Below are 15,706 nucleotides of genomic sequence, written 5' to 3' on the forward strand. Positions count from 1 at the left end.
GGGGGGGGGGGGGGGGGGGGGGGGGGGAAGATAAAAATGCTCGATCATTGAAGACCATAACGAAACCATAAAAAGTAATTTACTAGATACTTACAAGTTCAAACTAACCAACAATACCTTCAAAAATTGGCTATTTCTCTTCATCAGAAGTTCTAAACCATACTTCAACAATGAAAATATAACAATACCTAATACCAAAAACCGAGTATACAAGAATCTTAAGTAACTTTAGACCTAAATAGAGGCTATCTACGTAGAATAGACCACAACTCCAGCCAAGAGAAGGTAAATATTAAATTAAAAGAGAAGTAATACTTAACAGAACTTGGCACTTTAGGAAGCGTTTCTCCTAACACTTGCTATACAAAGGGAAAATGTGTCATATGCTGAGAGTAGAATTTTTAGAGAAATATCAAGGGAATGCTGGTTCAACAAAACTTGGAAATTATATGTTTGGTCATTGAAGTGTTGAGATGTAAAGAATGCCCTACCTTAAAAGAATGTAAAGTACAGAAAAAGGCTACAGCACAGTGTGACACCAATGTTTAAAGCAAATTCACTAGCAGAAAAGTCATCATCTACTTTAGGATCAAAATTAATTTTGCTTAAATGTCTAACCAGATCCCAACCTCTCTTCTCTACGAATAATGAAAAAATCTTGAGAGGCTAAAAGATAACTGCGAAAAACTATAGGCTGTCTGATTTCAATAGACTCCATGACTAACAGTAGATAAACAACAAAACCATCTGCAGAAATAGTTAGCTCCTGCCTGAATATCAGCAACATCATAATATCTCATAGCTTATCCTTGCAAAATAACATAAAACTATGGATATGATGGTAATAAAGAAAGAAAAATCCTATAGAGCGAACTCCACCACTTTCGCAATCGATCTGTTCTGTTCTCACTAAATTGTCCAGGATTTCTCGAGTAAGTAGTAAGAGCAAATCATTCACTAGTACGAACGTGATTCTCTGGAAAACCGATGTCGAGAAATATATACAAAACTCCATATATTTCCCCATAAATCAACAAGGAAATCAAAGTTGAATTAAGAAAAAATAATGATATCAGAGTCCAAAGTAAATCCAACGCCAAGAATTGCCAAACGAAAGCCGCAACACATGCGACCAAACCAAAATCAAATAGAAAAGCCGAATCAAATCGAAATATAGACCAAGTAATCAGCTGATAGAATCGGTTGAGCACGCAACACCAAATCTTACAAACGCATTGAATTGTCATGCTATGCAAACACATACGAGCAGTTTCAGAAAGAGACGCTAATTCAGTAATAACAAATCATAATATGATCAACCGACAAAACATTATCATTGTGCTAAGAGGCGAGAGGAAAGACTGCGACTAAAATATACAACACGAAACGAAATGAATTGAAACGAAACGTGATTACCTTTTTTCCGAGCAATTCTTCGAATGAGATTCAATCAGGGAGCAAGAGAAAGTGAAAGCGAACGTTCCTGATCCAGATTGAGAGAGTTAAAGAAGGCAATAGAAATGATTCTATGAATCGAAGAGCAGGAGGAAGGTCCAGAACGAACAAATGCAACCAAGGGAGAAGCGGGAAGGAATTAAGAGAGCGTGCCAAGAAAACATTTCCGCCAAAAACTATTTTATTTTATTTTTTCTTTTGGTCAATTGTGTTGCAACTTAGATGGTCATTATTCTATTGGGCCTTGTTAAGTTGTAAGCCCAATAACTTCCAATATGTTATTGGGCCAAGTTTTAGTTTCGGAATGGACTTTCAAACAGGCCCACAATAAAATAAATGGTCTTCTAAAGGAAGTATCTATGAATGGACGTTATTGATTTGATTAGAAGCTCAATTATGTACCCTCGTGAAAAGTTTTCATTTTGGTTTGTAACAATTTAATCTAACGAGCTCGCTACGGTTCGTATTGACATGTATCTTGGTATGAAAATATATCAGAGGGAGAATAATCAAGGGTCGACCACTTACCTTATTTTATTTTTCAAGAAAGATGAGTCTTGTCCTTTGGCCTACGGTCGTTTCACATGGTCCTAATGGGCTCCACATCGACAAAAGAACCAACCAGCATCAATTTTTGGATTGGGTAAATAAGGGTTTCTTCATAATCGAGACTATAATTGAAGTCATCCCTTTACTACCAGCTGGACCGACGTTTTCCTCCTTTCTCTCGTAAGATCAAAACATATTGCATAAAGCGTGAAAGAATTAAAAAAATATATATATATACATTGTCTATTTATTTTGGTGTAAGAAAGTAGAAGGAAAAAAAAAAGTGTGTTTTTACCTAATCAAATGAAAACGTAAGGTCGCACTAAAAAATATACATAAATAAATGAAATGGTAGCTATTTATTGGAAAGAATATCCGAAATAAGTCTATATATTAAATATTAATACAAAATAATAATAATAATAATAATAATAAAAAGAGTAAAAATAGGATATTTATGATTTATGAATATTAATTTTGGGAGTTGGAACTGAAATCGAGATATATTCGGTGGAGACGTGTCGAGTTGTGATGACAGCTGGAGTGGAGCAGTGGCTTTTGACAAGAAATCAAGTGGGGCCCACCTTTTACAGACCAATATGAGTATTTTGACTCTTGGCCAATCACCGCTCGACACGTTTTCTATACCTAATCACTCCAACTCACCCCTCTTTATGCTTTCCATTGTCCTTATCCTATTTGCACTTTCGTCCTCACTTTTTACCATATTAACTAAAATACCATGATTTTTCCCTTTATTTTATTAGTGGCTAAATTGTATTTTAAAAATTATTTAATTTTTTTTTTTTTTTACTTCAAAGGATTATTTAAACTTATGATATTTTATATTATGACCACTTTAACCATATATTAAAAAATTGGACAAATTATCATAGCTTAATTGTTACGCGACATTATCGACTTACCCTACGGTTTAAGGGTAGTAATTTTTATTTTGCGTAAAAAAACCTAATTATAAAGGAATTATAATATTTAGTGAACCACGATAGCTTAGGGTATGCAAAGAAGAATATAGCATGTGACATATATAAAAACTATATGCTAAAAATGATTTGTATGGAAATGGTTTGAATGCATGTATGAAAAAGATTAGACCTTTGAGCAAGGATCTAACAAGATTTCACTTTTGATTGTTCCATGTCACTATGATATATGAGTGGCCCATAGTTAATAATTAGGGCACTATATTTTAATGCTTTGAGCATATATTAAAAGGAAAAACATTATATTATAATATTTGAACCATTTTTTATATTTTTAGATAATATTTTGTGGGGGTTTTTTAATTAAAAAAATGACGGGTGAACATAATATTTAGTGTTAGATCTCGTATTGGTTGGAGAAGAAAACGAAATATTTCTTATAAGGTGTGAAAACCTCTCCCTAGTAGATGAGTAATAGGAAAGCTCGAGGGAGAAAAACCCAAAAACGTTTAGGGAAGCCTAAAGAGGATAGTATATGAATGAGTATCAGTTTCACTGTGTAACTCTAAAAGACGTGTGTGAGGTTGACGACAATACGTAATAGAGCTAAAGCGGACAATATTTGCATGGTACTAGAGCCAGACACTTTATGGGATGGATTGTGAGATGACGACGATACGTAACGAGTAAAAGCGGACAATATCTGCATGGTACTACTAGAGCCAGACACTTTACGGGGGTGGATTGTGAGATGACGACGATACATAACGAATAAAAATGGACAATATCTGCATGGAACTACTAGAGCCAGACACTTTACGAGGGTGGATTGTGAGATGACGACGATACGTAACGAATAAAAGCGGACAATATTTGCATGGTACTAGAGCCAGACACTTTATGGGATGAATTGTGAGATGACGACGATACGTAACGAGTAAAAGCGGACAATATCTGCATGGTACTACTAGAGACAGACACTTTACGGGGGTGGATTGTGAGATGACGACGATACATAACGAATAAAAGCGGACAATATCTGCATGGAGCTACTAGAGCCAGACACTTTACGAGGGTGGATTGTGAGATGACGACGATACGTAACGAATAAAAGCGGACAATATCTGCATGGTACTACTAGAGCCAGACACTTTACGGGAGTGGATTGTGAGATGATGACTATATGTAACGAGCAAAAGCGGATAATATATGTATGTTATTAGAGCCAGGCACCGAGTGGAAGTGGGTTGTAAGATCCCACATTGGTTAGAGAGAAAAACAAAGCAAACCTCTCTCTACTGGCCCTTAACGGGAAAGCCCGAGGGGGAAAACGCTAAAACCTTTAGGGAAAGCTTAAAGAAGATAGTATATGAATGAGTACCAGTTTCACTGTGCAACTCTAAAAGACGTGTGTAAAGCAGACAATATCTGCATGGTACTAGAGCCAGACACTTTACAGGGTGGATTGTGAGATGATGACGATACGTAACGGGCAAAAACAGACAATATGTGTATGGTATCAGAGCCAGGCATCGAGCGAAAGTGGGTCGTGAGATCTCACACTGGTTGGAGAGGGAAACGAAGTAAACCTCTATCTACTGGCCCTTGAAGGAGAAACTCAAAGAGGATAGTATATAGATGAGTGTCGATTCGGTCCAACCGTGAATTTTGTAGGGACAACTATGGAAGCATCTTTATGGTACTTTGTCCATGTGCTAGGGCTGTGATAGTGTAGAGTGTGTGAGTCCAAAAACCTAAACACATCAAGCTCTTGTGCCAAATTCATGTCAAGATATTGCTTTCTTACTATGTCTTTTCTTTGCTTCTTGTTTGATACAATGAAGGGAAGAAGCCAAAAAATTGAAAAGCAAAAGGCAAATTATTTCATTCCTTATAAATTTATTTTCCTTTCATTTTGTTGGAATTCTTTACACCATTCAATAAATCAATTGGACTCGATGTCTACAACACGTACTTCAGAGCTCTCTGAGCTGATCGAGATTATCGAGAGTTTATCAGTTGAATGATTTTGTCGATCGATCTAAAATAAACTCATGTCTAGCTATAGGTTTATGTTTTCTTAATAGTACTTGGGCAACCGAGACGGAGACCGAAAGGTAGCTTTATGTTTTGTTAATAATACTCAGGTGATCAGGCCAAATGGTAGCTTTATGCTTCATTAATAATACTTGAGTGATCGAGACTGAATTAGCTTTATGTTTCATTAATAATGCTCGAGCGACCGAGACCGAATGATAGCTTTATGTTTCATACGATAAATGTGACACATTAAATGAATTTCTCAAAAAAAATTGGAGGTTGAGAATCAAAACATTATCCGAAAGTGTGCTCTATTTAGTCTTGACCTAGTTTTATTTCTTTTTCAACGTCAATCACCCAAAAAGGTCACCTTTGGAATGGAATAGAAATATGTAATACGAATTTACCATCCACCCCTCCTCCCTCTCTTTTAAAAGCAGCCAACCCATGTAATATTAAAGTTTTCCCAAGGGTGTAATCGTCATTTTAAAAAAGTAACTCGAGACAACATATAGTGGTATAAGGGTCACCACCACTCAAATGTCGACACGTAATGACCCAACAAGCTTCAAATGGCTGTAGGATTAGGGCTTCAAACACCCAAGAGATTACAGTGGGGCCCACTTTTTAAAAAATGGAATTTTTTATTTTTATTTCTTAAAATTGAATTTTTTTTAGTTTATTTTTTAGGTTAGACCTCACCATATAACTATATATTGTTGTTTATTTCAATACAAAAAGATTGCTATTTGTGATGATAATCCTAGGAATAAAACTTAAATCTTTCCTAGAGAAAGAGAAATTTAAAAGGAAAAAAAGTCGACCCAATGAATTTGAACTTTATCGAACGTTTTAAGTATCTTAATTTTCTAAGTAACTTTCGGATTGACAGTTGCTAATTCTAACAACCCAAGCTCATCAATAACACATATTGTCCGTTTTGACCTGTTACGTATCGTCGTTAGTCTCACGATCTTAAAACACGTCTATTAGGGAGAGGTTTCTACATTCTTCTAAGAAATGTTCGTTCTCATTTTTACCCAATGTGAGATCTCACAATAAAAACCCCCCTTGGGGGCCCAACATCCTTGTTGGCACACCGCTTGTCCACTTTAGCTTGTTACGTATCGTCGTCAGTCTCATTGTTTTAAAATGTATATTTTAGAGAGAGGTTTCCAAATCCTTATAAAGAATGTTTCGTTCTTTGGAGAATCTCACACTAATGCACTATGTAGTATGAAGATACACCATCACTAAAAAAGCAGCCATTTGAACATAACTTAACTGTTAAAATATATACTCTCGATCAAAAGGCTAGAGGCTTCAACGATCGATATTAGGGTTCATAATAAGTATCTTATCTACTGGGTTATACTTAAATGCTAGAGGCTTCAACGATCGATATTAGGGTTCATAATAAGTATCTTATCTACTGGGTTATACCTAAATGGTCGGGAAAAGCTGACACAAAAAGGAGACAATGACGATGTATTACAAGCTACATAAAGTTAAAGGGGTTTATGAATATGGGATTCTCTTCTCTCTCTAGGGTTTTGGAAGAGAGAGAGAGTTATAAATAGGACAAATTTAATGCAAAAAATTAAATTTTTAAAAAGAAAAAAAAAAAAGGATGGGAAGAGGGAAGGTGGAGCTGAAGAAGATAGAGAACAAAATAAACCGACAGGTAACCTTCACAAAACGAAGAAATGGTCTTCTTAAAAAGGCTTATGAGCTCTCCATTTTGTGTGATGCTGAGGTGGCTCTCATCGTCTTCTCCACCGGTGGCAAGCTCTATGAATTCTCCAGCTCTTCCAGGCATGTCTCGATTCGAATCTCTAACCTTTTTTGCTCGGAGCGTTCGTGTAGCTCCATGCTTGATTTGATCTGTTTATGTCGAACTCGAGACGGGTTCTTTTCGTTAACCAATTGCAGTATAGCCAAGACGTTGGAGAGGTATCAAAGACATAGCTATGGAGCTTTGGCAGCCTCCCACCATCTCAAGGACACCGAGGTCATTTCTCGTCTTTGCACGATTAGGTTTAGTTATATAAAATGGGACCTGTTTCAATTATGTCCGGTAAAAGAGATTTTAACTATTTCAAAATTACTTACGTACCCTTGGTCGGGATGTTTTTGGACACAGAAATGGTACGAGGAGTATTTGAAGCTGAAAGCTGAAGTGGAAGGTCTGCAGCATTCACAGAGGTGGCGCAACCCTCCTCCTCCGCCGTGGGAGGATCTTCTTCAAGCTGTTCTTCATTCTTATTTAATTATTTAATTTTTTTAAAAAAACCCTTTTTTCTCTTAATTAATTAATTAATATTATTGTGTTATGTAGGCAAATTCTTGGAGAAGAATTGGAAGATTTGGAGACAAAGGAATTGGACCAACTCGAAATTCAATTGGAAATGTCTCTGAAGCAAATCAGGTTCACTAAGGTAAAATTAATGTTCGAGTTCAAATGAGCGGAGGTAGCAGATTCGAACCCGATCTTGTGATCAAGGGCACAAATTTTATGACTGTTGAGCTTTGCTCGATTTTTTTTTTTTTTTTTTGGTATAATTAAAGTCAAGGTTTTTTTTTTTTATTATTAATTATTGAAATTTTGCAGAACCAATCGGTGTATGAAAAGTTATCTGAGCTAAAAAAGAAGGTAATTTTTTTTTACCGTTGGATGTTTGAAATTAAATGGGTTAATTTTCTTCATTTGTTTACAGGAAGAATTACTGCTGGAAACTAATCAAGCTTTGAGGAGGAAGGTATGGAATAATTAAGTGCACTAATTAATTTATTATGAGATTTAATATTTATTTGGTTGAAATTAGGTTAGATATATTAAAAACATTCTTGATGATGACGTGATTTTTTTTACTGCACTGAGTTACCCCTAAAATTAGTGGTAGGTAAAAAAAATCCTTTATAACTTAACCTATCTGGTTCAAGTCCCGGACTTGGACCCGCCAGAAATGAGATGGGTAATTCTAGTTTCTTCCCTTAAGCAGAACGGGAACAGGGATAGAGATTATATTCTCCGTCTCCACTCTCGACTCCGTCAAATCTCCGCTCTCTCACTATATATATATATATAATTTTAGTAAGAATGAAAATTGAAATAGAAGACAACGATAGAGACGGGAAGGAATTTGATCTTGTTCGGTGGACATGTATATTGAGAATTTAACGTCAATTTACTCGTATTTACAAAACTTAAAGGTGTATGCAAACTCAAACGTAGGGATGAAACATCGAACCTTCAACCTTATAGAATGTAGTAAACGTTTTATTAAATTCGATACAAATCATAAACCCACCAACAAAATTGAACAAATAATCGAAAACTCGAGCTTCACGAACCTAGATTCATTAAAACCGTGACCCGAACATCCTAACCCTAATGTGTGGCTATGTATTCCTTTGAATGGGCAGTTGGAAGAAAGCAGTGCAGCTCTTCATTCATCATGGGAAGCTTCGGAACCCAACAATTTGCATTACTGCGGACAACCTGAGGCCTTTCTTCAAAGCAATAATATTGCATTGGAAAATAGGTAAAAATTTATATTTATTATTATAAAATAAATAAATAAATAAAGGGTTTTATTTATTTATTTTTATATAAATTTAAATATCTAATTTAATTTTTGGGTTATTTATAGTTACAATCCAGCAGAGGTTTCAAATCAAGAAAACGCCATAAACTCTGAGCCAGAAGGAAATGAGTTGCCTTTGCATTGGATGATGCTTTGATCTTATCTTATAAAAATATATTACATCAGACCATACTCTATTTCAACCCATTGTGACAATAATATATGTACTAATTAATACATGAACCATACATGATCTAATGCTCCATTTTCATCTTATTTTTTGTTTTCGGGTTCGGTTGAAATATGGTTACCTTGTTTCATTTTTTCGAGTGAAAACTGGTTTTGGATAGCAAGATTTGAACCTCTGATCTTGTGATCGAGAGAAACTCACTTTGACTTTTGATTTCTCTAGTTGACTTTTCGTCTTTTTGATTGAATGTTGCTAAAAACATGTTAAAAATTTTAATTCTCATGACGGTATCACAAATCCTAGATATCGACCTTAGTGCAATTTAACCGAATCTCGACACACCTGCTTAGCTAAAAATAATAATAATAATGGTTTCTAAAATTATAGGACATAAAAATAAACTATTCATTAATTAAAAACTTGAGCTACTCATTTTTTTTACCATAAATGTGGTCAAAACCTTCCACAATAATTCAAGAATCCAATGAAATTATTTCATAGGGTACAATATAAATGGGAAAACCTTTCCCCGTAGTAGACGCGTTTTAAAGCCTTGAGAGAATCCCGATAGAAAAAGTCCAAATAAGACAATATCTGCTAGCGGTGGATCTAGGTTGTTACAAATGGTATAGAGTCAGATACCGGACGATGTGTCAGTCTTCTCGCTATTCTCCGAATGGGGTAGACAAGTGGCGATGGGCCCCACATTGGTTGGGGAGGAGAACAAACCAACATTTATAAGGGTGTGGAAACATTCCCCTAACACGTTTTAAAATCTTGAGAGGAATCTCAAAAGGGAAAGTCCAAAAAGGACAATATCTATATAAACACGTATAAATAAAAATTTCACATTCTTTAAATTAAATAAACACGTTGATATTGAAATTTAATAGAAACAAAATCTTGAATTAATAAGTTAGAATATATATTTAATATTTTAATGGTAAAAAAAGTTATTGCATTTATTAAAATTTAAAACTTTGAAGGGGGTGGGGAGTTTAATAAATGCAATACAGATGTAAATTTAATCCATAAAATTGAACATACGAATTTAATGAAATAATTTGTACTAAATGCTGGTGAATGATTGTAGAAATAATTAAATTCGTATATCAAAATTTAACTCTTTTTTCCAGCTTTTAATATTATTTTTTGTAAATTTCATTTATTTTGGCATGATTTTATAATTCTTGTTGATATTATTAATTTAATTATCGATATGTCTATTAAATAATCAAAATAGTGTAATAAATTAGACATAATAAGACAAAATAAAGTGCATTCGATTACAAAAATAGATTTGATATGTATGTTTGTACATCTCACTTTATTTTTTGTTCAATTATTATCATTATTATTTGTCTATCATTTTTTATTATTATTTTAATTTCATACTTAAAAAAAGAAAAAGAAAAAAGAAAAAAAAAACAAAACAAATCAATTTCATAATGACCTATTTAACTTGTCAGGTTGAATTCACAAGTTCCCACCTTGAATGGAATAGAGAATTCCCGTTTAAATTAAAAATGAGAAGGAAGCGGGAATAGATTTTTCCTCGTTAGATAAACGAGTTGAGGATGAAGAGCGGTCCAAATCCGTGCCCCATTGACTTTATAATATGCATAAATATATATAAAATAAGTCACGAAAATAATTTATTATATTATTTGTTTATAATTTTTTCGTTGTTTTTTATTGATTTTTTTTATTTATAAATAATTATAGATTAATTTGTGTTCGTTTCTAAACTTTTAATATCAGTAATTATAAATAGTGGATAAATAAAACTTTAAAAAAAAAGTTTTGAGCCTAACCAGAACCAGTGAAAAGTTTTGGGTTCCAACCCAATCCAATTTGGATCGTGTACAACTCTATTAGCAAGTAGTATACATGTTTTAAAATTGTAAGGCCAAAATGGACAGTATTTGCTAGCTACGGGCTCTGACGACAAGTTTACAACATCGAAAACAAATGGTTTTATCAAATAATAAAAAGATTAAAATAAATAATCCAAATATAATTCCAAACAAAGGGTTTAAAAATAATTTAAAAAGAAAAAAAAAATTGATGGTCCATCCAAATAAATAAATTTCTCCATTATTATGCGTTTTGTGGTCTAGGTCTTATACGTAAACAGGCGCCGTCAACACAAACCATAAACGCCCTTCTCTATAATAGAAATGGAAATTAAAATAAATAAAATAATACTTTTAATCTGTATCCGTACAAGCGACACCCACATCTCTTAGCGATACAACGAGTTCTTCTTCTTTCATTCACCCTATCATCTCTCGACAGCACTTCACCAAAAACCACTTTTCTCCAAAAACCACTTTCCGCTATCAAAACCACTTTTGTTTTCCTCCAAAACCACTTTTTTCCTCTTTCTCTCTCTCCAACCCTGATTCCTTATAACAATAGGCAACAAGAGGCAGCAACCCATTTCCGAAAACCTAATCTTTTTCCTTTCATTCGGACCCCTTTTGTTTCTGTTCTTGTGGTTTCTTTCCCTTTTTCGTGTGTTGTTTTGAGAACTGGGGTTGGTTTGAAAACACAGAGAAAAAAGAAGGGTTTTTAAGCAAAAAAAAAGGGGGTTTTTTGGGGTTGGATTGTAAAAATGGGAAGAGGTAGGGTTCAACTGAAAAGAATTGAGAACAAAATAAACAGGCAGGTTACTTTCTCCAAAAGGAAAGCTGGTTTGCTGAAGAAGGCTCATGAAATCTCTGTTCTCTGTGATGCTGAAGTTGCTTTGATTGTTTTCTCCCACAAAGGAAAGCTCTTTGAATACTCCTCTGATTCCAGGTCACCCCATTATTATTATTATTATTATTTATTATTTATTATTTTTGTGTCTTTTTTTTTGGTAAATTTAATGTTTTTGTTGTGTTTTTAGGGTTTTTAATGCAAACCCATTTAATTTCTTCATGTTTTCTAAAATGGGTCCCTCTTATTTTTCGTTTTTTTTATTTTTAACCTTAAATTTCTTTTAAATTCTGGTTATAAGAATGTGTTCATCTTTGGATTCTCTCTTTTTCCCCCATGGCCCCAAATATGGCTATGTCTTCTGATTTCCTGCTCCTCACTGCCACTTTACTCCCACTTCCTTTATCGATTAGGGTTTTTCTTCGTATCGCCATGCCCTATTCGCTTTAACTTTTGGGTTCAGTGGTGATTTCGTTACACCGATCTAGCAAATCCCATAAAACTTTCGTCTCCGACCCATTAATATGTTTTTTTTTCTCTCTCTCTCTCTACCATGTAACACCAACTTTCTTTCTTAAAATTCAACAGAATCGTAAAATCGAGTAAAAAATTACAATGAAGTTTAGGTTTTCCTTAAGGCTTGTTATGATCGTGTACCTAAGCTTGTGGGTTGAGTTGTGGTTTAATTAGATCTCGACTTGATGAAAGCGTGAAACTTTTATCTTGCTTTCTAATTAACTCGAGCGGGTTCTTTGATTTCGATCTTGGATCGAAATGTTTTGGATTTTTTTGAAATGGGTTGTTTTCGATTGAGTACAATGAGGCTTGAGTTTTTCTTAAGGCTTGTTATGATCAAGTACTTAAGCTAGTGAGTTGAGTCGTGATTTAATTAGATCTCGATTTAATGAAAGCTTGAAACTTTTAGCTTGCTTTCTACATTAACTCGAGCGGGTTCTTTGATTTCGATCTTAGATCGAACCATTTTGGATTTTTTGAAATGGGTTATTTTTGTATAGTGGAATTGATGATTTTCTAATAGATTTGAGCTTAGGTTTTGTACTTGTAAAGTGGTTGGTAGCAGAACAAAAGAAAGTGAACAGTTCCTGAAGCATGGGAATGAGGATCTAGTTTCCTCTACCCATTTGTTTATTTGCATGTGTTCTTCATATACAGTAATTAGACAGTGGTTTGGTAATGATTTTTAAGCCTATAGTTAATTATGTATATATATTTTTTCAATATCTTATATTATAAATTATAATGTGTATGAAATTCTTAGGTTTTGGAAGTTAAAGGTATGTCAAATATTGTGTAACATAATGTATTAAATTGAATTATGACAAAAATAATGAAGTAATTTGAGAAACAGAACAGTAACCTAGTTATCTAGACATGTTTTTTAATGTTATTATTGTTTTATTTGTAAATTAATAGGTAAATATTGTTTTTTGTTTATTGTTCTCTAAAATTTATTATTTTTCAACTAATTTAATTTAGAAATAGAATATTATTGAGAAAACAGTTTGAAAATAAGGAACATATGATGTTTTGAAACTAATCAATGGTTTGTCGGGGGATTTTTATGTTTTTCGTTTATTATTATTATTTTTTGTAATTATTTTTTGTGGAAAGATGAAAATATTTAAGAAGCTTAACTTTTATAAGCAAATAATTACTGTTTTAATTCTCAAAATTTTTTTTTTTTAAGAAACTATTTTTATTAATGATTTTGAAAATATTAAGCAAAAAACTTGTAGCAATATTTCTGGAAAACATCCTTAAAATTTACATGTGTTTTATGTAATCTCCTATGTTTCTCTGTAAAAAAAAACAAAGAAGGAAATGATATTACATTTTTTTGTTTTACGTCATTGTAGTACATGATTATTTGTCAATTTGAGTATCACTCAATTAGTTAATATATATATATATATATATGATTGATTAAGAGGTCATAGTTACGAATCTCTTATCTCTACTTATCATTAACTAAAAAAGAATTCATTATCTTGAGATGAATCGAGAGATTCAAAGCTTGAACTTTCACGTCGAGAATACATAGCTCAACTTTGAACTATGCACGGAGTTATCACATTGATTTTGCATGTGATCTTTATACAGATTCATGAATTATTTTACTCAAATTTAGGGCTTTCTTCAAGAACAATATAAAATTCTCAACTTTTGGTTGAGAAAAGATAAACCCTAACCCTAATTGAAGCGTTCATGAGTGTTCTAATTCAAAGTAAGAGAGAGATGATTTGATGGGAAAGATGTTATTCTTGTCTAGGACAAGACATGATATAGAACAGTAACACCTAGTGTTTATATGCTTCAAATCTAGGCCCTAACTTTCAAAACCCCTTTGTTTATTCCAAATCCTTTAATATATATATAATATTTGGCTGTCAATTCAGCTTAAATCATTTCTAACAGTGATTGGTTGATGTTTTATATTAATGGTTGCTTCTTATGTGAGAGATTGATACTCAGAGATTGAATTGATGGAGAGAGATAGATATCATTTAATTTTGAGATCATTATCTATACTGTTCATAACACCAATTCTTTTATTTTCTTTTTCAAATTTGTTTATGATATTAGTTTGGGAAGGTTTATCCTTTAAATCTTGTTTTTTTTGGCAAATTTTGGATTAGGGTTTGTGATAAACTTTGGATATCGAGTGATCGAGCTGAAATTAGGGTGAAATTTAGTTTTCGATTTGGAAACAGATCTTGTATGGGTTAAGTTGCTCGAGGTTCTTTCGATTCATGGGTTTTTATTGAGTTGATTATTTTAGTTTAATGATGTAGAGTTGAGATTCGAGTATGTAACTTTATCACTCTGCTTACGCTTTTGATTTTACAAATTTTGTTATTGCAGTATGGAGAAAATACTCGAACGATATGAACGATATTCGTATGTGGGCAGGCAACAAATTGCAGCTACTGAATCTGAATTTTCACAGGAAAATTGGACTCTCGAGTATTATAGACTCAAATCCCGAGTCGAACTCTTACAAAGAAACAACAGGTAAGTTCATACAACGTTGTACATGTCGAAGTCTCGATCTCTATCTCTCGTTATTAATATCGATATCATGTCGATGAAAATTTAATACTCAGTTCTTGATAATTGCAGTCATTACATGGGAGAAGATTTGGATTCATTAAGCGTTAAAGAACTGCAAAACTTGGAGCAACAAATCGACACTGCACTCAAACATGTTCGATCGAGGAAAGTAAGGATGCTTGAATTTCATGTTTTTATGTTTTTTCTTTTTTTAATGGTTTTTTTAATTAATATATATTGAAATTTTTGTTTCAGAACCAACTCATGCATGATTCCATCTCTGCTCTTCAGAGAAAGGCAAATTTCTCTTACTTTTTTCATCTTTTTTTTAATCTTTAAAATAATTTAATTTTTCGATTTTGTTCTAATTAATTTACTTCACATTCTCATTTATTTTTACTAGGAACGAGCAATTCAGGAACAAAACGCTCTCCTAGCAAAGCAGGTGATAGTAACATTTAGTTTAAAACGCTATTTTTTCGTTTAAAATATAATCTAACTTATTCATTTAAGCTTTAGTTTACGATGCTTAATTATAATTTATGTTCGGTTAAACGAAATTAAGATCAAGGAGAAGGAGAAGAGTGCAGCAATGGCTCAGCAGGCCGAGTGGGAGCAGCAGCAGCAACATGGTTACAATGCACTGTCTTTCTTGTTTCCATCAGCCCCTCACCCGTCTCTAAACATCGGGTAATCTTTCACTAGTTTTTCGAGTTCATAATGACTTTTGAAACTCGATAACGTTACATGTTCTTTACTTTTGAACGTATAGGCTTGCGAGTTTTGATGGTCACCTATGAATCCCGTTGCACGTTGGGAGATTCGAGCCATCGGGAAGAAGAAGAAGAAGAAGACGGTGATGGTGACGGGGGCGGGTTGAATAATGGAAATAGAATGGATTAATTATAACTTATATGTGTAATGGATGGCTAATATGTATGGAGGGTTTGCACTTGTGGAGGTTTTGTTGTGTTAAGTGAAAGACAGTATATGAACTACTTTTTGTTGTGTTGTTATTTTGTGGTGATATTGTTGTGGCCAAATAAAGTTGTTTCGTTCCCAAGAAAGTGCTTTTTGGAACAGTTGGTGGCTTTTAGGGTTTAGATTACTTTAACAATGCATGCAATTGTTTTAATGGTAGCTAGGGTTTAGGGTTTTTTTTTTGT

General features: G+C 33.4%; 3 protein-coding genes across 5 annotated transcripts in view; 2 read left to right on the forward strand and 1 right to left on the reverse strand.

Moving 5' to 3' along the window:
• LOC111496490 (ubiquinone biosynthesis protein COQ4 homolog, mitochondrial) overlaps positions 1-1,611 on the reverse strand; it is a 5,441-nt gene extending 3,830 nt beyond the window's left edge. For all 3 annotated transcript variants that reach the window (XM_023146943.1, XM_023146945.1, XM_023146946.1), the window contains exon 1: positions 1,417-1,611. The gene's annotated coding sequence lies outside the window, so the exon portion shown is untranslated. The remainder of the gene's footprint in view (positions 1-1,416) is intronic.
• Positions 1,612-6,548: 4,937 nt separating this feature from the next.
• On the forward strand, positions 6,549-8,860 carry LOC111496099 (truncated transcription factor CAULIFLOWER A). The gene is made up of 8 exons (XM_023146385.1): positions 6,549-6,803; positions 6,921-6,999; positions 7,132-7,193; positions 7,327-7,426; positions 7,600-7,641; positions 7,706-7,747; positions 8,415-8,533; positions 8,642-8,860. Exons 1-8 carry the CDS (start codon positions 6,619-6,621, stop codon positions 8,730-8,732), a joined length of 720 nt encoding a protein of 239 aa, XP_023002153.1. The 5' UTR covers positions 6,549-6,618; the 3' UTR covers positions 8,733-8,860.
• Positions 8,861-11,119: 2,259 nt separating this feature from the next.
• On the forward strand, positions 11,120-15,548 carry LOC111496100 (truncated transcription factor CAULIFLOWER A-like). Its single transcript, XM_023146386.1, has 7 exons — positions 11,120-11,567; positions 14,352-14,501; positions 14,610-14,709; positions 14,796-14,837; positions 14,944-14,985; positions 15,106-15,230; positions 15,313-15,548. The coding sequence occupies exons 1-7, from the start codon at positions 11,383-11,385 to the stop codon at positions 15,338-15,340; spliced, it is 672 nt and encodes a 223-aa protein (XP_023002154.1). The 5' UTR covers positions 11,120-11,382; the 3' UTR covers positions 15,341-15,548.
• The last annotated feature ends 158 nt before the right edge of the window (positions 15,549-15,706 follow it).

Source organism: Cucurbita maxima, unplaced genomic scaffold (genome assembly GCF_002738345.1).
Source record: "Cucurbita maxima cultivar Rimu unplaced genomic scaffold, Cmax_1.0 Cma_Scf00022, whole genome shotgun sequence".
Classification (NCBI taxonomy): Eukaryota; Viridiplantae; Streptophyta; class Magnoliopsida; order Cucurbitales; family Cucurbitaceae; genus Cucurbita; species Cucurbita maxima.